The following is a 22,771-nucleotide window of genomic DNA, read 5'->3' on the forward strand; positions in this document are numbered from 1 at the left end:
AAGTGGATATTATTGCCAAGCAGGCTCTTAAACATCCTAATGTTGAGATGGAAATATCAATCAGTAAAGCAAAAGTCAAGGGATTAATAAAAACAGTGGCTAAAAATAAGTGGAAAGAGTTGTGGAACAGTGAGAGTAAGGGAAGACACCTGTATAAGATCCAGGAAAGGGTCGGGGCAGGGAGGTCTACAGGCTAAGACTGGCACACACACAAGGCTAAATAGTACATTGAAAGTGGTGGGGAAACATCGACTGGGAGGTGTGATCATTGTCAGGAGGAGATGGAGACAGTGGAACATGTTCAATTTCAGTGCCAGAAATATGTGAGAGAAAGGGAGCGATTGTTATTAGATTTGAGGAGAAATGGGGTTGAAGAGCCAGGATTAAATGAACTGCTGAATACCTTTTCAGGGGATGTAGTATTTAATTATGTAATTCGTTTCCTTAGGAAGACGATATTTTTGGGTAGAATTTAGACCTTCACTGTCTCTGGTCCACACTCCAGTCCAGTTGGTGGCGGTAATGCACCTTAAAGTTGGTTGCCAACCGAGATATAAAATCCACAGATAAAGAAGATGCACAGTCCGCGAGTCATAGAAACGGTGGCTTTGCAGTGTATGGATATAGCACATTTTTGTACAGCCCATAGAAACGAAATCCCCATAAGGACAGTATTGTAAATAGATTTTGTATCCCCAAGGAGAAGGCTATCACACATCTACAACAAGACATGTAAGTTTGTGATGAATTGCGAGCTTCTGTAAAATGTAGTCCGCAAGAGCACTAGCTAACGTCGTTGGTTTCGTTAAGGTTATAGCAAGTTAGCTACCTAGCATACCAACATGCTTTTACGAAAGGCGGGAGGGACGCCTAACGACGATGGGCCTTGTTAGGTATCTGTTGGCTACCAAGCTAGATCATTTAAATGCAAGTCACTAAATATAATCATGCGAATGTCGGTCAGTTGATTTGCTCGCTAACTAGCTAGCTAGTAACGTTAGAAAATAAATGTAAAAAAAGCTAGTACTAGTAACTAACAGCAAGGATTGAAATAACTACTAACGTTAACCAGATTTAGAAACTGCTTAACCAAACTGAATATAACTAGGTTTCTGTCTATGCTCACATTGTTCAGTCATGGGCTAAATTCCCTGCTAGCCAAATAGTAGACGCTAGTTATCTAACGTTAGCTAATGATGGAAGTTGGCTAGGTAGTGGTCAAGTGCACCGCATGGCATGTGGTGTGCATTCCACCCCCCCCCCCTTGAGTTATCGTTAGCTATAAAATATATTTGCTAGTTACCTAACTGATTAACTAACTATTCTATTAGCATGTTGATCGATCCCCATGGATGTTTACCACATTTGAACTGGAATCCCATCATGACATGTTAGTAATCTCACCTCACTAGTTAGCGAAGTGTTCTGGTTATAAGTAACTTTAGCTTTATTCTAATGGTGAATGATTGACAGTTAAATTTTACAAAATATTTACATGCATACTATGCACATAGATAATGTCCAGTTAATCTCAACAAAATGAAAGGTTGGTCATCCTACTGTCGGCTGCTAACTGTAAGGAAGCCTGCAAGGAAGCCAAGAGGGATGGCCAACTAGCCAATGATACATAATGCTCATTTAATGGATGTCCTAAAGTGGTGCATTTAACATCAATTGTCAGTATGGTAAGATTAATCACATTTATCTTAGGCAGTGAGGGCAAAAGTAGTCTCAAAGCTCTGGTTTAGCCCATGTCGTTGACATAGCCTACAATGCTTACTTTTGACTTTGAACAAGAATATGGAAGGCTTGTGTAACTTTAGCTATCTAGATTAGAGGTCGACTGATTAATCGGAATGGCCGATTTAATTAGGGCCGATTTCAAGTTTTCATAATCGGAAATCGCTATTTTTGGATTATTTTTTTTACACCTTTATTTAATCTTTATTTAACTACGCAAGTCAGTTAAGAACACATTCTTATTTTCAATGACGGCCTAGGAACGAACAGTGGGTTAACTGCCTCGTTCAGGGGCAGAAAGACAGATTTTTACGTTGTCAGCTCGGGGGATTCACTCTTGCAACCTTACAACCTTACAACCTGTCTGGCACCGGGGTTCCGCTAGCGGAACTCCTCCCACATTCCACTGAAAAGGCAGAGCGCGAAATTCAAAATATATTTTTGAGAAATATTTAACTTTCACACATTAACAAGTCCAATACAGCAAATGAAAGATACACATCTTGTGAATCCAGTCAACATGTCCGATTTTAACATGTTTTACAGCGAAAACACCACATATATTTATGTTAGCTCACCACCAAATACAAAAAAGGACAGACATTTTTCACAGCACAGGTAGCATGCACAAAGCCAACCTAACTAACCAAGAACCAACCAAACTAACCAAGAAACAACTTCATCAGATGACAGTCTTATAACATGTTATACAATAAATCTATGTTTTGTTTGAAAAATGTGCATATTTGAGGTATAAATCAGTTTTACATTGCAGCTACCATCACAGCTACTGTCAGAAATAGCACCGAAGCAGCCAGAGTAATTACAGACACCAACGTCAAATACCTAAATACTCATAAAACATTTCTGAAAAATCGATGGTGTATAGCAAATTAAAGACAAACATCTTGTGAATCCAGCCAATATTTCAGATTTTTTAAGTGTTTTACAGCAAAAAACACAATATAACATTATATTAGCTTACTACAATAGCCTACTACACTACCGCATTCATTCATCAAGGCACGTTAGCGATAGCAATAGGCACGTTAGCGATAGCGAATAAACCAGCAAAACATATTCATTTTCACCAACCTTCATAAACCTTCATCAGATGACAGTCCTATAACATCAGGTTATACATGTTTTGTTCGAAAATGTGCATATTTAGAGCTGAAATCAGTGGTTATACATTGTGCTAACGTAGCATCTTTTTCCCAGAATGTGCGGATATTTTTATGACACTCAACTATTCTGACCAAATAACTATTCATAAACGTTACTAAAAAAATACATGTTGAATAGGAAATTATAGATACACTAGTTCTTAATGCAATCGCTGTGTTAGAATTCTAAAAATAACTTCATTACGACATCCAGCTTAGTTATAGCGAGAGAGTGCCCAAAATCTGGGCGCAAACTATTTCACATGTTCGACAGATATATGAAATAGCATCATAAAATGGGTCCTACTTTTGATGATCTTCCATCAGAATGTTGTACAAGGGGTCCTTTGTCCAGAATAATTGTTGTTTGGTTTTAGAATGCCCTCTTCTCCAGTCAATTAGCACGGAAAGCGAGCAAAGTAGCGCAAAGCTCTCCTTCCTGAACAAAGGCACACAACGCAACACGCCTAACGTCCCGAATAAATTTCAATAATCTAATAAAACTATATTGAAAAAACATACTTTATGATGATATTGTCACATCTATCAAATAAAATCAAAGCCGGAGATATTAGTCGTCTATAACGACAGCTTTTCAGAAGGCAATACCAGGTCCCTTCTCGCGCGCTCCAGAAAACAGGAAACTGGTGACAGGTCATGCCAAGAGCTTTTATTCGACCCCAGATCAAGTTATACACTCCATTTCTTCTCTCACTGCCTGTCGATATCTAGTGGAAGACGTATGAAGTGCATGTATACTAATAAATATAAAGGACCTTTATAGGCAGGGCCTAGAACAGAGCATCGATTTCAGATTTTCCACTTCCTATCAGGTAGTTTGCCTCAAAATGAGTTCTGTTTTACTCACAGATATAATTCAAACGGTTTTAGAAACTAGAGAGTGTTTTCTATCCAATAGTAATAATAATATGCATATTGTACGAGCAAGAATTGAGTACGAGGCCGTTTAAATTGGGCACGATTTTCCCCCAAAGTGAAAACAGCGCCCTCTGTCCACAACAGGTTAACTAGTCCAATGCTCTAACCACCTGATTACATTGCACTCCACGAGGAGCCTGCCTGTTACGCGAATGCAGTAGAAGCCAAGGTAAGTTGCTAGCTAGCATTAAACTTATCTTATAAAAAATAATCAATCAATCATCACTAGTTAACTTCTTCTGGCTGCAAGCCCGACGTTGGTACACTTATGACAACAGCCAGCTCAAGTGCAGGGCGCGAAATTCAAAATATATATATTTTTTAAATATTTAACTTTCACACATTAACAAGTCCAATACAGCATATGAAAGGTTACACATCTTGTGAATCCAGCCAACATGTCCGATTTTTAAAATGTTTTACAGGGAAGACACAATATGTAAATCTATTAGCTAACCACGTTAGCAAAAGACACCACTTTTTTTACTCCACCAGTTTTTTACTCCATCAGTAGCTATCACAAATTCGACCAAATAAAGATTTAAATAGCCACTAACCAAGAAACAACTTCATCAGATGACAGTCTGATAACATATTTATTGTATAGCATATGTTTTGTTAGAAAAATGTGCATATTTCAGGTATAAATCATAGTTTACATTGCAGCTACAGTCAGAAATTGCACCGAAAGCAGCCATAATAATAACAGGCACCAACGTCAAATACCTAATTACTCATCATAAAACATTTCTGAAAAATACATAGTGTACAGCAAATGAAAGACAGGCATCTTGTGATTCCAGCCAATATTTCCGATTTATTAACTTCTACCGACTCAGAAACCCGGATCCGGGAGCACCCCCACCTCCCCCACCAGTAAAAAAGCTGAATAGCATAGCTAGCATAGCGTCACAAGTAAATAGTAGCATCTAAATATCATTCAAAGATACCAGATGAAAGATCCACTTCCTGTGAATCCAGCAATCATTTCTGATTTGTAAAATGTTTTACAGGGAAGACACTATGTAAATCTATTAGCTAACCACGTTAGCAAAAGACACCATTTTTCTTTGTCCACCATTTTTTCTCTATACCAGTAGCTATCACCAATTCGGCCAAATAAAGATATTGATAGCCACTAACCAAGAAAAAACCTCATCAGATGACAGTCTGATAACATATTTATTGTATAGGATTTTGTTAGAAAAATGTGCATATTTCAGGTAGAAATCATAGTTTACAATTGCACCCACCATCACAAATCGACTAGAATAAATACAGAGAGCAACGTGTATTACCTAATTACTAATCATAAAACATTTCTTAAAAATACACAGCGTACAGTAATTTAAAGACACAGATCCTGTGAATCCAGACAATATTTTCGAAGTGTCTTACAGCGAAAACACAATAAATCGTTATATTAGCATACCACATGTGCAAACATTACCCCAGCATTGATTCACGGCAAAAAGACCGATAGCATTATCACCACCAAAATGTATTAATTTTTTCACTAACCTTCTCAGAATTCTTCAGATGACACTCCTGTAACATCATATTACAACATACATATAGAGTTTGTTCGAAAATGTGCATATTTAGCCACCAAAATCGTGGTTATACAATGAGAAAAGTAGCCAAGCTGGTCAAATGTCGGGCGCCATATTGGACAGTGATCTAGTCTAATGCATAAATACTCATAAACTTGACTAAAAAATACAGGGTGGACAGCGATTGAAAGACAATTTAGTTCTTAATGCAATCGCTGAATTACATTTAAATTATCCTTACTGTTCAATACAGGTTGCGCCAAAGCGAAGCTACCCCAAAGAAAATGGCGGCATAAGCGTTTAACATTTTTCGACAGAACAACGATTTATCATCATAAATAGTTCTTACTATTAGCTGAACTGCCATCAGAATCTTGGGCAATGAATCCTTTCTCCGGTCTAATCATCTTTTGGTCGAAAGATGTCCTCTTGTCCCGTCGAAATGGCCACTAACGTTCACCATGTACTAGAAAAGTGCCCAGCTCCTCGAAGTGCGTCACACAGAAATGCCATAAAATCGCCCTAAACGGATATAAATTGCTATAAAATGGTTTAAATTAACTACCTTATGATGTTTTTAACACCTATAACGAGTAAAAACATGACCGGAGATATATTACTGGCTAAACAACAGCTTGGAAGGAGGCCAGTCCGACGTCCATCGTGCGTCAGGCGCAGAGACGAAAAGAAATGTACTTCCGGTCATTGGTCTTTTATACAGGCCCTGATTGCGCAATCGACTCCATTCAAATTGTCACCACTTACTGACATCTAGAGGAAGACGTAGGCAGTGTTTGTTTCTCCATAGCATTCACAGGGACATTACAACTGACCTGGGAACAGGGGCCAAGATTTCTGAAATCTCACTCCCTGTCATGAAAAGTGCTGTAGAAGGAGTTCTGTTTCACTCAGAGACATAATTCCAACGGCTATAGAAACTAGAGAGTGTTTTCTATCCAATAATAATAATAATATGCATATTGTAAGAGCAAGAATTGAGTACTAGGCAGTTTAATCTGGAGACCAATTTATGCTAAGTCGAAACAGCACCCCCTATATTCGCAAGAAGTTAAGTGTTTTACTGCGAGAAAAAAAATGTAGCGTTATATTAGCTTAGCACAATAGCCAGAAACACTTGGGCGCCGACGACTACGACAGATATATGAAATAACATCATAAAATGGGTCTTACTTTTGGTGATCTTCCATCAGAATGTTGGACAAGGTGTCCTTTGTCCAGAACAGTCGTTGTTTGGATTCAGAACGGCAACTTTCCCTCTTCATTTAGCAAGCGCGCTAGCCGGGTGGCACGACACTCCATGTCAACAAACGGAAGAGAACGGAACACGGCAAAACTCCCAAAAAAATGTCAATAATCTGATGAAACTATATTGAAAAAACATACTTTACGATGATATGGTGACATGTATCAAATAAAATCAAAGCCGGAGATTGTAGTCGCCTATAACGGCAGCTAAACAAAAGGCAATCCCACTGTCCAGCTCGCGCTGTTCAGAGTACCGAAAATGGGGGACACGTCATTCCAAGATGATGTGTTCCATCTCAGACCAAGATAATCACCTCATTTCTTCTCTCACAGCCTCTTGACACGCAGAGATGGGCACATTTTATCTGGCTACTCAATACTGCCCCTTGCAGCCCAAACAGGTTAACTACACATGGTTGATGATATTACTAGTTTATTTAGCGTGTCCTGTGTTGCATATAATCGATGCAGTGCGTATCGTTGCTCCAATGTGTACCTAACCATAAACATCAATGCCTTTCTTAAAATCAATACACAGAAGTATATATTTTTAAACCTGCATATTTAGCTAAAAGAAATCCAGGTTCGCAGGCAATATTAACCAGGTGAAATTGTGTCACTTCTCTTGCGTTCATTGCACGCAGAGTCAGTGTATATGCAACAGTTTGGGCTGCCTAATTTGCCAGAATTTTACGTAATTATGATATGAAATTGAAGGTTGTGCAATGTAACAGGAATATTTAGACTTATGGGATGCCACCCGTTAGATAAAATACGGAACGGTTCCGTATTTCACTGAAAGAATAAACGTCTTGTTTTCGAGATGATAGTTTCCGGATTCTACCATATTAATGACCTAAGGCTCGTATTTCTGTGTGCTATTATGTTATAATTAAGTCTATGATTTGATACAGCAGTCTGACTGAGTGGTGGCAGGCAGCACATACATGTGCAGCACATACAAACATACATGTGTTTTATATAATTTTAAAGGTAATCTTGTTGTTAATCCCACCATAGTGTCTGATTTCAAATATGCTTTTCAGCGAAAGCACTACAAACGATTGTTAGGTCACCACCAAACCACAATAAGCACGGCCATTTTTCCAGCCAAAGATAGCAGTTGCAGAAAGAGATAAAATTAATCACTAACCTTTGATGATCTTCATCAGATGACACTCATAGGACTTCATGTTCCACAATACATGCATGTTTTGTTTGATAAAGTTCATATTTATATAAAAAAAATCAGTTTACATTGGTGCGTTAGATTCACTAGTTCCAAAAACATCAAGTGATTTTGCATAGTCACATCGTTTCAACAGAAATACTCATCATAAATGTAGATGATAATACAAGTTATACACATGGAATTATAGATATACCTCTCCTTAATGCAACCGCTGTGTCAGATTTTTTTTTAATTTACGGAAAAAGCAAACCATGCAATAATCTGAGACGGCGCTCAGAAAAATTAGTCACAATTGGCCACCATGTTGACGTCAACATAAACAAGAAATTACATGATAAATGTTCCCTTACCTTTGATCTACATCAGGAATCCCAGGTCCACAATAAATGCTTGATTTGTTCGTTAATGTCCGTTATTTATGTCCAATTAGCTACTTTGGTTAGCGCCTTAGGTAAACAATTCCAAAGTCACAAAGCGCGTCCACTATAATGTGACGAAATGTCCAAAAGTTCCGTAACAGTCAGTAGAAACATGTCAAACGATGTACTGAATCAATCTTTAGAATGTTGTTAACATACATCTTGAATAACGTTCCAACCGGAGAATTACATTGACTTCAGCTGAGCGAGGGAACGGAGCTGCCTCTCACGTGAACGCGCGTGTTCAATGCGTGGTCACCTCATGGCAGTGATTACTCATTCCTGTCTCCTTCGGCCCCCCTTCACATTAGTCATCAGACAAAGTTCTATTGACTGTTGACATCTAGTGGAAGCCGTAGGAAGTGAAAACTCATCAATATCTCGCTGTAATTTCATTGGGAGCTTGTTTGAAAATCTAGCAGCCTCAAAAAATCCTAACAGGAAGTGGAACTTCTCAGGTTTTTGCCTGCCATTTGAGTTCTGTTATACTCAGACATAATTCAAACCGTTTTAGATTCTTCAGGGTGTTTTCTATCCAATACTAATAATAATATGCATATATTAGCAACTATGACTGAGGAGCAGGCTGTTTATTCTGGGCACCTCTGTGCACCTTTCATCCAAGCTACTCAATACTGCCCCTGCAGCCATAAGAAGTTAATGAATCGGCGGTAACCAGAAAAGCAGCCTCTGGATGTATGTTTTTCTGCTTGGTTATAGCCTCGTGCAGTTTTTTGCCAGCTTGATATTTCTCTTTTCCTGAAGTTGAATTTATGCAACAGTCACGATAACAGCTGAAAACTCCCTCAAGGTCAAATGCCGACCCTTTTACCATCAGGTATTCCAAGACAGGTGAACCATGGGTAAGAATTACAGAAAGAGCCCAGGGCAGATGAGTTGAAGTGGAAGCCGGAATTGAGAACTGCCAATCTGAGGTTCAAAAGTAATTGTTGGTTTTTGAAAGAAATTCTAGTGGGTTTATTTAGAAAACATAACCTACAAAAGAATCAGAAAATAGCAAAGTTGGGTCAGAGCTTGCAAAACGACAGCTATCCAGTATGGCACCATCTTTATACCAAGAAGCGTATCACAAATAAAACCATTTAGTCTACTAGTAAATTGTTCTTGACATAATGTCAGGTTTGAAGACCTATGCTTTGACCCTCCATCACTGGGCACACTAAAAGAGTAAAGGAAGTGTGGCCAGTATTTTCCATACCCTTTTGAGGAGATCTTCATGACTGTTGACAGCCGGGTTGCTTCTAACAAAATGCTCAGTCGTTTTCAATTAGTACCTTTATTGGCAACCTTATACATCTGCCTTTTGACACAACTTGCAACTCTGTTCCACCTGTTAAATGCAGGTGCACCACAGCTGTTTGTCCTCGGCCTCCAACTCTGTTACTAGCACTGGGGTATAATATGTCCTTGGTGACATATCCAGGATCAGTTAACCTGTTTGGGCTGCAGGGGCAGTATTGAGTTGCCGGATAAAAGGTGCCCATTTCAAACGGCCTCGTACTCAATTCTTGCTCGTACAATATGCATATTATTATTACTATTGGATAGAAAACACTCTTTAGTTTCTAAAACCGTTTGAATTGTATCTGTGAGTAAAACAGAACTCCTTTTGCAGCAAACTTCCTGACAGGAAGTGGAAAATCTGAAATCGATGCTCTGTTCTAGGCCCTGCCTATAAAGGTCCTTGATATTTATTAGAATACATGCACTTCATACGTCTTCCACTAGATGTCGACAGGCAGTGAGAGGAGAAATGGAGTGAATAACTTGATCTGAGGTCGAACAAAAGCTCTTTGTATGACGTGTCACCAGTTTCCTGTTTTCGCGTGAAGGGACCTGGATTTGCCTTCTGATAAGCTGTCGTTATGGATGACTAATATCTCCGGCTTTGATTTTATTTGATACATGTGACAATATCATCGTAAAGTATGTTTTTTTCAATATAGTTTTATTAGATTATTGAAATTTTTTCGGGACGTTAGGCGTGTTGCGTTGTGTGCCTTTGTTCAGGAAGGAGAGCTTAGCTCCACTTTGCTAGCTTTCCGTGCTAATTGACTGGAGAAGAGGACATTCTAAATCCAAACAACGATTGTTCCCGACAAAGGACCCCTTGTACAACATTCTGATGAAAGATCGTCAAAAGTAGGACCCGTTTTATGATGCTATTTCATATATCTGTCGAACATGTGAAATAGTCGTTTGCGCCCAGAGTTTGGGCACTCTCTCGCTATACCTAAGCTGGATGTCGTAATGAAGTTATTTTTAGAATTCTAACACGGCGATTGCATTAAGAACTAGTGTATCTATCATTTCCTATACAACATGTATTTTTTTATCGTTTATGAATAGTTATTTGGTCAGAATAGTTGAGTGTCATAAAAATATCCGCACATTCTGGGGAAAATATGCTACGTTAGCACAATGTATAACCACTGATTTCAGCTCTAAATATGCACATTTTCAAACAAACATAAGTGTATGTATAACCTGATGTTATAGGACTGTCATCTGATGAAGCTTATCAAGGTTAGTCAAAAATTATATCGTTTGCTGGTTTATTCGCTATCGCTAACATGCCTATTGCTATCGCTAACGTGCCTTGATGAATGAATGCGGTAGTGTAGTAGGCTATTGTAGTAAGCTAATATAATGTTATATTGTGTTTTTTGCTGTAAAACACTTAAAAAATCTGAAATATTGGCTGGATTCACAAGATGTTTGTCTTTAATTTGCTATACACCATCGATTTTTCAGAAATGTTTTATGAGTATTTAGGTATTTGACGTTGGTGTCTGTAATTACTCTGGCTGCTTCGGTGCTATTTCTAACGGTAGCTGTGATGGTAGCTGCAATGTAAAACTGATTTATACCTCAAATATGCACATTTTTCGAACAAAACGTAGATTTATTGTATAACATGTTATAAGACTGTCATCTGATGAAGTTGTTTCTTGGTTAGTTTGGTTGGTTCTTGGTTAGTTAGGTTGGCTTTGTGCATGCTACCTGTGCTGTGAAAAATGTCTGTCCTTTTTTGTATTTGGTGGTGAGCTAACATAAATATACGTGGTGTTTTCGCTGTAAAACATTTTTAAAAATCGGACATGTTGGCTGGATTCACAAGATGTTTATCTTTTCATATGCTGTATTGGACTTGTTAATGTGTGAAAGTTAAATATTTCTAAAAAAATATATTTTGAATTTCGCGCCCTGCACTTGAAGTGGCTGTTGTCATATTGTGCCCGGCTTCGGGCTTGCAGCCCAAAGAAGTTAACCCTCCCGAAATCTTAACTGTAATGATTTAAGGGGATTTTTCTAGCTGTTTTCTGTTTTCTGTTTTATTTTATATAAATATTCTGCAAAATAACAGCAAGAGATCCTTTACATTTTAATCATTTAGCAGTAGCTCTTATCCAGGGCGACTTATATTTAGTGTATCTTAATTCTTACGGCTAGGGGTTCCCTCGACAACATTCCGCTGAAAGGCAGCGCCCGAAATTCAGAAATATTTTTTAAAAATAGGCAACTTGCATACATTCACAAGTGCAATAGACCAAATTAAAGCTAAACTTCTTGTTAATCTACCCATCGTGTCCGATTTCAAAAATACTTTACAGCGAAAGCACACCATATGATTGTTAGGTCAGCTCCTAGTCACAAAAACACACAGCCATTTTCTAGCCAAAGAGAGGAGTCACAAAAAGCAGAAATAGAGAAAATGAATCATTAACCTCTCTAGGGTATGTGGGACGGTAACGTCCCACCTCGTCAACAGCCAGTGAAACTGCAGGGCGCCAAATTCAAAACAACAGAAATCCCATAATTTAAATTCCTCAAACATACAAGTATTTTACACCATTTTAAAGCTACACTTGTTGTAAATCCAGCCAACATGTCAGAATTCAAATAGGCTTTTCAGCGAAAGCATACTATGCTATTATCTGAGCATAGCACCATAGTAAACAAAAGAGAGAACATTTCAACCCTGCAGGCGGGACACAAAACGCAGAAATAAAAATATAATTCATGCCTTACCTTTGACAAGCTGTTGTTGGCACTCCAATATGTCCCATAAACATCACAAATTGCCCTTTTGTTCGTTTAATTCCGTCAATATATATCCAAAATGTCAATTTATTTGGTGCGTTTGACCCAGAAAAACACCGGTTCCAACTTGCTCAAACGTGACGACAAAATATCTCAAAGGTTACCTGTAAACGTTTCCAAAAAAGGTCAAACTACTTATGAAATACAACTTTAGGTATTTTTTAATGTTAATAATCGATAAAATTGAAGACGGGATGGTATGTGTTCAATACAGGATTAAAAACGATATGTAGCATGCCTTCTGTTTGATTGAAGCGCATGTCCAGGACACCTGGAGTGCCTCGACTTCAAGATGGCCGTATTTCTTCATTACGCAAAGGAATAACCTCAACCTATTTCTCAGGACTGTTGACATCTAGTGGAAGCCGTAGGAACTGCAAGCAATTTGCTTAGAAATCTGGTCCCAATAAACTCATTGAAAAGAGTGACCTAAAAAAAAAAAAAAAATTTTTTTGAATGGTTTGTCCTCTGGGTTTCGCCTTTCAAATACGTTCTGTTATACTCACAGACATGATTCAAACGGTTTTAGAAACTTCAGTGTTGTCTATCCAATATACATATCTTATCTCCTGGGGATGAGTAACTGGCAGTTGAATTTGGGTATGCTTTTCATCAAAATGTGAAAATGCTGCCCCCTACCCTAGAGAAGTTAGATGTACATGTATGTTTTGTTTGATAAAGTTCATATTTATATCCAAAAATGTCAGTTTACTTTGGTGCTTTATGGTCAGTAATGTTGTGCCTCAAACATCCGGCAAATTTTCAGAGGGCCACATCAATTTACAGAAATACTCATAATAAACTTTGATAAAAGATAAGTGTTATGCACAGAATTATAGATATACTTCTCCTTAATGCAACCGCTGTGTCAGATTTCAAAAAAGCTTTACGGAAAAAGCAAACCATGCAATAATCTGAGTACGGCGCTCAGACAAACGAGCAATGCAGATACCCGCCATATTGTGGAGTCAACAGAAGTCAGAAATAGCGTTATAAATATTCACTTACCTTTGATCTTCAACAGAATGCACTCCCAGGAATCTCAGTTCCACAATAAATGTTTGATTTGTTCTATAAGTCCACAATTTATGTCCAAATACCTCCTTTTGTTAGCGCGTTCAGTTCACAATCCAAACTCACGAGGCGCGGGCAAGTCCAGTCGAAAGTTAGGATAAAAAGTTCAAAAAGTTATATTACAGTTCGTAGAAACATGTCAAACGATGTATAGAATCAATCTTTAGGATGTTTTTAACAAATCAACAATGTTCTTTAGAATTGCAATGGAACGCGTGACCAGCTCATACCACTCTGGCAGACCCCTGACTCAATCAGCTCTCCTTCCCCCCTCCTTCACAGTAGAAGCATCAAACAAGGTTCCAAAGACTGTTGATATCTAGTGGAAGCATTAAGAAGTGCAATATGACCCCATAGACACTGTATATTCGATAGGCAATGAGTTGAAAAACTACAAACCTCAGATGTCCCACTTCCTGGTTGGATTTTTCTCAGGTTTTCGCCTCCCATATGAGTTCTGTTATACTCACAGACATCATTCAAACAGTTTTAGAAACTTCAGAGTGTTTTCTATCCAATACTACTAATAATATGCATATATTAGCTTCTGGGCCAGAGTAGCACGCTTTTCATCCAAACGTGAAAATGCTGCCCCCTATCCCAAACAGGTTAAGATGGCTATCTGAGACAACCACATCAGTCATAGCTGCTTTGAGGAAAAATGTACTTACTATCAGCAAAGTCAAAGCTAGTAGTAGGGGGCGGTCAAGTGCCAGTCTACTTTTTCCATTGAGTGGTGGTGCTGTGGTATTTTTTTTTTTAAGATACTCTTTGAAGGTAGGGTTTCAGATCTTTTTGGAAGATGGGCAGGGGTTCTGCTGTCCTAGCTTGAGGGGGAAGCTGGTTCCACGATTGGGGTGCCAGGACAGAAGAGCTTGGACTGGGCTGAGCGGGAGCTGCCCTTCCTTAGGTGTGGGAGGGCCAAGAGACCAGAGGTGGCAGAACGGAGTACTCGGGTTGTGGTCTAGAGTTTGAGCATAGCCTGAAGGAAGGGAGGGGCAGTTCCTCTTGCTGCTTCGTAGGCAAGTACTATGGTCTGCGAGCTTTGTCTGTAAGCCAGTGGAGCGGGGTAACATGGGAGAATTTGGGAAGGTTAAATGCCAGGTGGGCTGTAGCGTTATTGATAAGTTGCATGGGTTTGAAGGAATAAGGGGGAGCCCAACCAACAGCGAGTTGCAGTAGTCCAGATGGGAGATGACAAGTGCCTGGATTAGGACCTGCGCCGCTTTCTGTGTGAGGTAGGGTCTTACTCTGCGGGTGTTGTAGATCATCAAAATGCACGAGCGAGCACTGCTTTGTTGTTTGCAGAGAAAGACAGGGTGTTATCCAGTGTCATTTATATTTTTTTTGCATTTTGGGAGGGGGGAAACTAATGGCGAGGTCATGGAGCGGGCAAGCCTTCCCCTGGAGGTAGAGCAGCTCTGTCTTTTTGAAATTGAGGTGGTTGGCCGACATTCATGCTGAAATCTCTGCCAGGCACACAGAGGTGCGTGTCACCACCTGGGTGTCGGAAAGAAAAAAGGAGTTGTCTCCTGCATAGAAATGATATGAGACCATGTGAGGATATGACAGAGCTGAATGACTTGGTGTGTTGAGAGGACAGGGCCTAGAACCAAGCCATGGGGGATACCAGTAGTGAGAGTACGTGTTGCAGACAGAGCTTCACCATGTCCCCTGGTAGGAACGGCCTGCCAGGTAAGATGCGATCCAAGAGTATGCCTGAGGCGCCCAGCCCTGAGAGAGTGGAAAGGAGGATCTGATGGTTCACTGTTCTCATCTTCCTAGATCTATCCGCTGCCTTCGACACAGAGTAGAGCGAGTCGGATTTGGCAATGTGGAGAGCCTCTGACACAGAAGAGCAGTCTAGGTTGAGTGACCCTATCTTGAAGCATGGCTGGTTAGGGTTAAGAACATCATTCTGAGAGAGAGAGCAGGAGTTGGTCAGCTCCAGTGTTTAAAAATAAAATTATAACAACGGGATACCGGTCTGTATTTTGACGTTAGAGGGATCGAGTGTTTTGTTTCTTGAGGAGGAGAGTCACTCGGGCCATTTTGAAGTCCGAAGGAACACAGTCAGGGATGAGGGTAGTGAGAAATGGGAGAAGATCTCCAGACAAGGGAATACAGGGGATTAGGTTGGGTGGCAAGACCTCACTAGTCGAAGGATTTCATCTGGAGAGACGGGAGAAAGAGTTCAAGGCGTAGGGTATTTCTGTGTGTGGGACCAGTGAACTCAATAGGCTGAGTGAATGAGGAGCGGATGTCGTCAACCTTTTCAAAGTGGTTGAAAACGTGGTCCGCAGGGGTGGACAATTGAGAGACAAGGTGTGAGTTTCTTTGGGGTAGAGGCAGAAGCTTGAAATTTAGACTGATAGAAAGTGGCTTTAGCAGTGGATAAGGAGGTAGAGGGAGTGAAAGCATGATAGGTCCTCCGGAAGTTTAGTTGTATTCCTTTTCAGTGATGATTGATACATTGACTTTGGTCTGAAGCCAACCTTTCTGTCCTGGAGAAGAAAAAGGCACTGGTAACTCTACATTTTCTGTAGAATGTTGTCATTCATTGAGTTTCTTCATCTGTGATCCCAGGCATCCGGCGACTGCTAAGTGGTATGACAGGCGGGACTCCGTCTACATCGAGTTCTGCGTAGCGGACAGCAAGGATGTCAAGATCAATTTCGAGGATGCAAAGTTTGTTTTCAGGTGAGTTATAACTTCTGTCAGTGGAGGTTTAAAGGAGACGTTTGGCGAACTGCTCTAGGCATTTGATAATTCCTCGAATTCAGATTTAGTCACATTTATGCTGAATTTCCTTTCACCCCTCCCTTTACCAGTTGTCTTGGAGGAACTGATCAAGTCAAACATGAGAACGAAGTAGACCTTTTCGAAGGCATTGATCAAAATGTGAGTAACTTCATTGCATTGTCTTCCTGTTTTCAGGACAAGATGCAGATTGCATCTGACAAGATATAACTAAGGGGACTTAGTTTTGCAGCATGAAAGTGTTAATGTATCTCTCTTGTACACACAGGAATCCATTCACAAACGCACAGATCGGTCAGTGTTGTGCTGTTTACGAAAAGCTGAACCTGGGAAAGCGTGGCCTAGGCTAACAAAAGACAAGGCTAAGGTCAGTGATGGTGTATAATATATTTTCCATAATATATACACTAAATGGCCAAAAGTATCTTGACACCCTTTCAAATTAGTAGATTTGGCTATTTCAGCCACACCCGTTGCTGGCGGGTGTATAAAATTGAGCACACCTCCATCCAATCTCCATAGACAAACATTGGCAGTAGAATTGCCAGTGCTGAAGAGCTCAGTGACTTTCAACATGGCATTGTCATGGGATGCCACCTTTTCAACAAGTCAGTTGTTCAAAGTTCTTCCCTGCTAGAGCTTCCCCAGTCGACTAAGTGCTGTTTTTGTAAAGTGGAAATGTTAGGCAACAAGCTCAGAGAACAGGACCGGCAAGTGCTGAAGCATGTAAAAAAAAAAAAAAAAAAAAAAAAACTGTCCTCAGTTGTAATACTCACTACAGAGTTCCAGGAGAACTGCTCACTGACAGGGATGTAAACAAATTTGTGCACAACATTTGAGAGTAATGAGCATATTGAGAATATTGAACATTTTCATGAAGCTTCCAACACGTCTTGTGCTGATGTTGCTTTTCATTAATGCTGTTCTACTGCCAATGTAACTATGGAGATTGTATGGATGTGTGCTCGATTTCATACACCTGTCGGGAACGGGTGTGGCTGAAATAACCAAATCCACTAATTTGAAGGGGTGTCCACATATTTTTGTATGTAATTATATATTAGTTAAATATATAGGTAACTAATATATCTATATAGTTAATTTAAATGCACATTTTCTGTATTTGGTGCATAATTGATTTTGGAACACTGAACTCTAAATGCACGTAAGGAGCCTGGAAGATGACATCTTCCAAACGAGCATCTACAATGCCTTTTTGTCATGCAAGATATTCCTCAACAGTTAACTTGGCTCAGTGTCGACTTTAACAACTGGAAGGACTGGGAGGGCGACTCAGACGAGGAACTAGGCAACTTTGATAATTTCCCAGAGGGGGGAGACGGGGATATGGCATTCAACACACAAGAAGCGATGGCTAAAGTAAGGGCCCTAGGGCAAACTGAACTTGCACTTGATTGCTGTATGAAAGGTTGGGCAAAGATTGTACAAGTAATATATGCCAACATGATGATATTTGTCTACAGCTGTAATGTGTGTTTCTGGTTGCAGATGATGAACAACATGGGAGGGGAAGACTGCCTACCTGATCTAGATGATGTTGATGATGTAAGAGCTTTTCTGTGGAGTTCCTTCTTTCCCTCAGTTTCACTTCAATTGGCTTAATACAAAAACATATCTCACTCAAGTCATGTCCCTCTTGTATATGGGTTTGCTAATGAATGATCAGTGTCTCTTCAGAATGTGTGGGACACAATAAGCACTTGCAAAACCTTAATTGCAATGGTCATATTTCGCTTGATCGCATGCTTTTTTTCTATTCCTGTTTAGGATGAGTCTGCAGATAGTGACGATGAAAGTAAGTGAAATGTTTTCTGACCAGATACTGAGCTTTCGAATGAAATTTTATACCCAGACATCCCTTAACCCTGAAAATGTTTTGATGCAAAATGTTCCATGCGAAGTATATTTTTTGACCATGTGGCCATTTGTTTACTTTACATTATTTATAACTGTTGGTTTTATTTTCAGAAATGCCTGATTTGGAATAAAAGGCCTCAAAATCCAGAAAGGAAGGCAGGAGGAATCATCAAGACTATCTTGAAATAGAAGGCAGTGGGTAAAAACACTGTACATGAGTCGGTAGCCACATTTAAATCCAGAGCTCTTTTCCAATCAGTCCACTGAAGGTTAATATGTATAGTGTTGTACAGAGCAGCAGTCTCCACTTCCATTTGCAGTGCTGCACTCTTGGCGTATCCTGTTTTACTATTAATTATTACAAGTAAGCATTTATGATTTGTTCTGAAGTACTGTATAGTAATCATCCTCAACCTAGAAAACAATACATGTAAAGACATTTATGAGCAGTTGACTAATGTTATGAAGTGTAATTAAACAGACAAATGTTTTACACCCCCCGCCTCATGGATCTGTTTGAAGTTAGTTGATCAGGTTACAATTTCTGTTTGGTTCCCTCTTGTGATCCGCCTCCTGTGGCATATATATGGTGATCAGAGAAACAGTTCAAAGTTTCAGTACCTTAGCCTTTAAACTTACATGTTACCCCTTTCCTCCTCACCTGTTAAATCGCAAAAACAGTATCAATGTTCATAAGATTTGAATGTTCTGAAATTGTCTTAATTAATGTTCTTCTCGAATATAAATTTTATGTTACCAGTTTTACTTTTTACTAATTCCATATTGATTTGATCTAACAGCAGATCACATGAAGGCAAATTGATAGGAGGCTTGAAGCTCGGTTTGACAAACATCTGGTTGTTTTTGTTTTTTTAACTTCAAGAATCTTTCCATCTGTTTAGAGTTGTGGCAGAGTACATTACAATACTCCTGGGTCTTGTGTGGTGAGGGGGTTGATGGGGGGGATATGACATGGTAAACCTGTGTATTGACCAAATTAAACTTGCACTGTCAAGAAAATATGAGGTAAATGTGTAGTTATTGGTGTGTATGTCAAACCTGTAAAGTTATCACAGGCTTAAGCACTTCAAATGATGTTGAGTTACACTGGAAAATCATTTTTTTGTATACATCTTTCTAAGAACTAAGACTTGCGTTTCCCATGGTGCAAGTGTTTGAAGACGGGCTATGCATGTTTCTTGTCAAATACGTTTTTGAGAAGACACTGCTTTCAGTGGTGTGTGTGTGACTTTTCATACATTTCAAATGGAAATGGGAGGACATGGCAACTGTACTTCATTAATCACTGTTTACCAAACAAGTTACCAAGAAAACTGCATCTAGCGGTGTTTCTCAACATTCAGACATCTGATCAGCTGCTCACTGATGTAGGTAAATATCCTAGAAATAATTCTGCTCCATGTTTGCTTTCATTTGGGTATGTCATTTTAGGAGAGATTTTTTTTTTTTGACGGGGCGGATCCTTTATTACACCCACCCCTTCCCTAAAATGAATGCTCTGCGCCCCAGCACCAGAGGGGGTTGTACATACACCAGCGCTTGCGTGCGCGCTAGTTCCCTTTACTTTTATTTATAGGCTACATAACCTGGTCTAAGCAACGTTTGAGGATATATTGTACCGTTGGTTATCAAAATATGTTCTTTCAGTATGAAAAGTTGGAAATGTTCTTTGTTGTGAAATCGAGAGGAGAAGGACATCACTGACCGAGATGCAGATGACCACTTGCTACCATAGGACATAGGCAAGGCTAAAATATGGCCAACGAAAATTTGTACAAATGACATTTGAACTGGGCCATATCATAGTTACTGTGGGAAAATTGGTTTCTGTCACTATAATGGAATATTGTTAATGTAGTACATGGCACTACATACCATTTCATTTGTCTGGGAATTTTTGTTAATGTTTAGGAATTAAACGTCACCCTCCCAACTCAGCGATATCTCAGCATAACTTCCTGTAGCAGCATTATGACCAGACACCTTTTGCGCTGTAATGATTCCAGGAGACATCCCATTGGGTCCTTGAGCCGGCCTTTCTCTTCGGTATTGAATGAGAATAATTAAATAGTGCAAAATGATTAGGAACTGCGAGACAGGTGATCACATGAGACATAAACATAAAATCCAGATGGAGCTGAATGATGGTTAGTCGATTAATCAGGCTGTAATACATAATTAATTGGTATGTACAGCCTGAAACTAATGCCTGCAAAATAGTGTAAATGTTCCTTACAAGCCAGAATGTTAAATAAAATTACATTTAAACTTACTCTTCCGGTTGTCTATGTGGTCTGTTCTTCAGCTGCTTGAAATTTGAGACAAAATATATACAGTAAAGTATTGTAAGATACATTTACATGATTTTGCAGTCATTTCCCCTATTCATCTGTAACTACACTAACATTCATATCTGGATTTTTGTGTGTAGTTTAAAGTACAGGTAGGCCCTACATCCAATTATTTACAATGCATTTGAAAGTATTCAGATACCTTTTTCCACATTTTACATTACAGCCTTATTCTAAAATTGATTAAATTGTTTTGTATTTTCCTCATCAATCTACACACAATACCCCATAATGACAAAGTAGAAACAGGTTTTTTGAAATGTTTTCTAATTTATAAAAAAATAAGTGAAATATCACAATTACATAAGTATTCAAACCCTTTACTCAGTACTTTGTTGAAGAGCTTTTGGTAGCGATTACAGCCTCGAGTCTAATTGGGTATGAAGCTACAAGCTGTATTTGGGGAGTTTCTCCCATTCTTCTCTGCAGATCCTCTCAAGCTCTGTCAGGTTGGACAGGGAGCTTCGCTGCACAGCTATTTTCAGGTCTCCAGAGATGTTCGATCACATTCAAGTCTGGGCTCTGGCTGGGCTACTCATTCAGGGACTTGTCTCGAAGCCACTCATGCAATGTCTTGGCTGTGTGCTTAGGGTTGTTGTCCTGTTGGAAGGTGAACCTTGGAGCAGGTTTTCATCCAGGATCTTTCAGTACTTTGCTCCGTTCATCTTTTCCTGACTAGTTTCCCAGTCTCTGCCGCTGAAAAACATCCCCACAACATGATGCTGCCACCACCATGCTTCACCATAGGGATGGTGCCAGGTTTCCTCCAGACGTGATGCTTGGCATTCAGGCCAAAGAGTTCAATCTTGGTTTCATAAGACCAGAGAATGTTTCTCATAGTCAGAGAGACTAGTAAATGTTTTAAATTTGAGATTCTTCAAAGTAGTCACCCTTGCACACTCTTGGCATTTACTCAACCAGCTTCATGAGGTAGTCACCTGAAATGCATTTCAATTAACGTGTGCCTTGTTAAAAGTTAATTTGTGGAATTTCTTTCCATCTTTATGTGTTTGAGCCAATCTGTTGTGTTGTGACAAGGTAAGGGTGGTATAGGATAGCCCTATTTGGTAAAAGACCAAGTCCATATTATGGCAAGAACAGCCCAAATAAGCAGAAACAACAGTCCATCATTACTTTAAGTCATGAAGGTCAGTCAATCCAGAACATTTCAAGAACTTTGAAAGTTTCTTCAAGTGCAGTCGCAAAAACCATGAAGTGCTATGATGAAACTGGCTCTCATGAGCACTGCCACAGGAAAAGAACACCCAGTGTTACCTCTGCTGCAGAGGATAAATTTATTAGAGTTAACTGTACCTCAGATTACAGCCCAAATAAATGCTTCACACAGTTCAAGTAACAGACACATCTCAACATCAACTGTTCAGAGGAGACTGTGAATCAGGCTTTCATGGTCAAATTGCTTTTTGGACACCAAAAATAAGAGATTTACTTGGTCCAAGAAACACGAGCAATGGACATTAGACCGGTGGAAATCTGTCCTTTGGTCTCATGAGTCCAATTTAGATTTTTTGGGGTTCCAATCGCTGTGTCTTTGTTAGACGCAGAGTATGTGAACGGATGATCTCTGCATGTGGGGTTCCCACCGTGAAGCATGGGGGAGGTGTGATGGTGTGGGGGTGCTTTGCTGGTGACACTGTGATTTATTTATAATTCAAAGCACACATAACCAGCATGTGTATCACAGCATTCTGCAGCGATACGCCATCCCATCTGATTTGCGCTTAGTGGGACTATCATTTGTTTTTCAACAGGACAATGACCAAACACACCTCCAGGCTGTGTAAGGGCTATTTGACCAAGAAGGAGAGTGATGGAGTGCTGCATCAGATGACCTGGCCTCCACAATCACCTGACCTCAACCCAATTGAGATAGTTTGGGATGAGTTGGACCACAGAGTGAAGAAAAAGCAGCCAACAAGTGCTTAGCTTATGTGGGAACTCCTTCAAGACTGTTGGAAAAGCATTCCAGGTGAAACTGGTTGAGAGAATGCCAAGAATGTGCAAAGCTGTCATCAAGGCAAATTGTGGCTACTTTGAAGAATAAAGTATAAAATATTAAAGTATAAAATATATTTGTTTAACACTTTTTTGGTTACTACATGAATCCATATGTGCTATTTCATAGTTTTGATGTCTTCCCTATTGTTCTACAATGTAGAAAATTGTAAAAAATTAGTAGGTGTGTCCAAATTTTGGACTGGTAATGTAGAGTTTTGTCCTGTATAATTTAATTAATTCTTATGGAAGACTGCTCCTACTGGAGAGT

The 22,771-nt window shown here is 39.4% G+C and overlaps 1 protein-coding gene across 1 annotated transcript; it reads left to right on the forward strand.

The window, feature by feature from the left end:
- Nucleotides 1-571: 571 nt before the first annotated feature.
- On the forward strand, nucleotides 572-18,607 carry LOC129861173 (prostaglandin E synthase 3-like). Its single transcript, XM_055932353.1, has 8 exons — nucleotides 572-732; nucleotides 16,061-16,174; nucleotides 16,306-16,375; nucleotides 16,503-16,601; nucleotides 17,477-17,614; nucleotides 17,744-17,800; nucleotides 18,023-18,050; nucleotides 18,224-18,607. Coding segments are annotated over exons 1-8 (528 nt in total). The 5' UTR covers nucleotides 572-730; the 3' UTR covers nucleotides 18,244-18,607.
- The last annotated feature ends 4,164 nt before the right edge of the window (nucleotides 18,608-22,771 follow it).

The sequence above is a fragment of the Salvelinus fontinalis genome, chromosome 8, assembly GCF_029448725.1.
Source record: "Salvelinus fontinalis isolate EN_2023a chromosome 8, ASM2944872v1, whole genome shotgun sequence".
Classification (NCBI taxonomy): Eukaryota; Metazoa; Chordata; class Actinopteri; order Salmoniformes; family Salmonidae; genus Salvelinus; species Salvelinus fontinalis.

Coding starts and splice junctions, on each gene's coding strand:
- LOC129861173 (XM_055932353.1), top strand. Junction 17,615..17,743: donor CACAAGAAGCGATGGCTAAA/GTAAGGGCCCTA, acceptor TTCTGGTTGCAG/ATGATGAACAACATGGGAGG. Junction 18,051..18,223: donor TGCAGATAGTGACGATGAAA/GTAAGTGAAATG, acceptor TTTTATTTTCAG/AAATGCCTGATTTGGAATAA.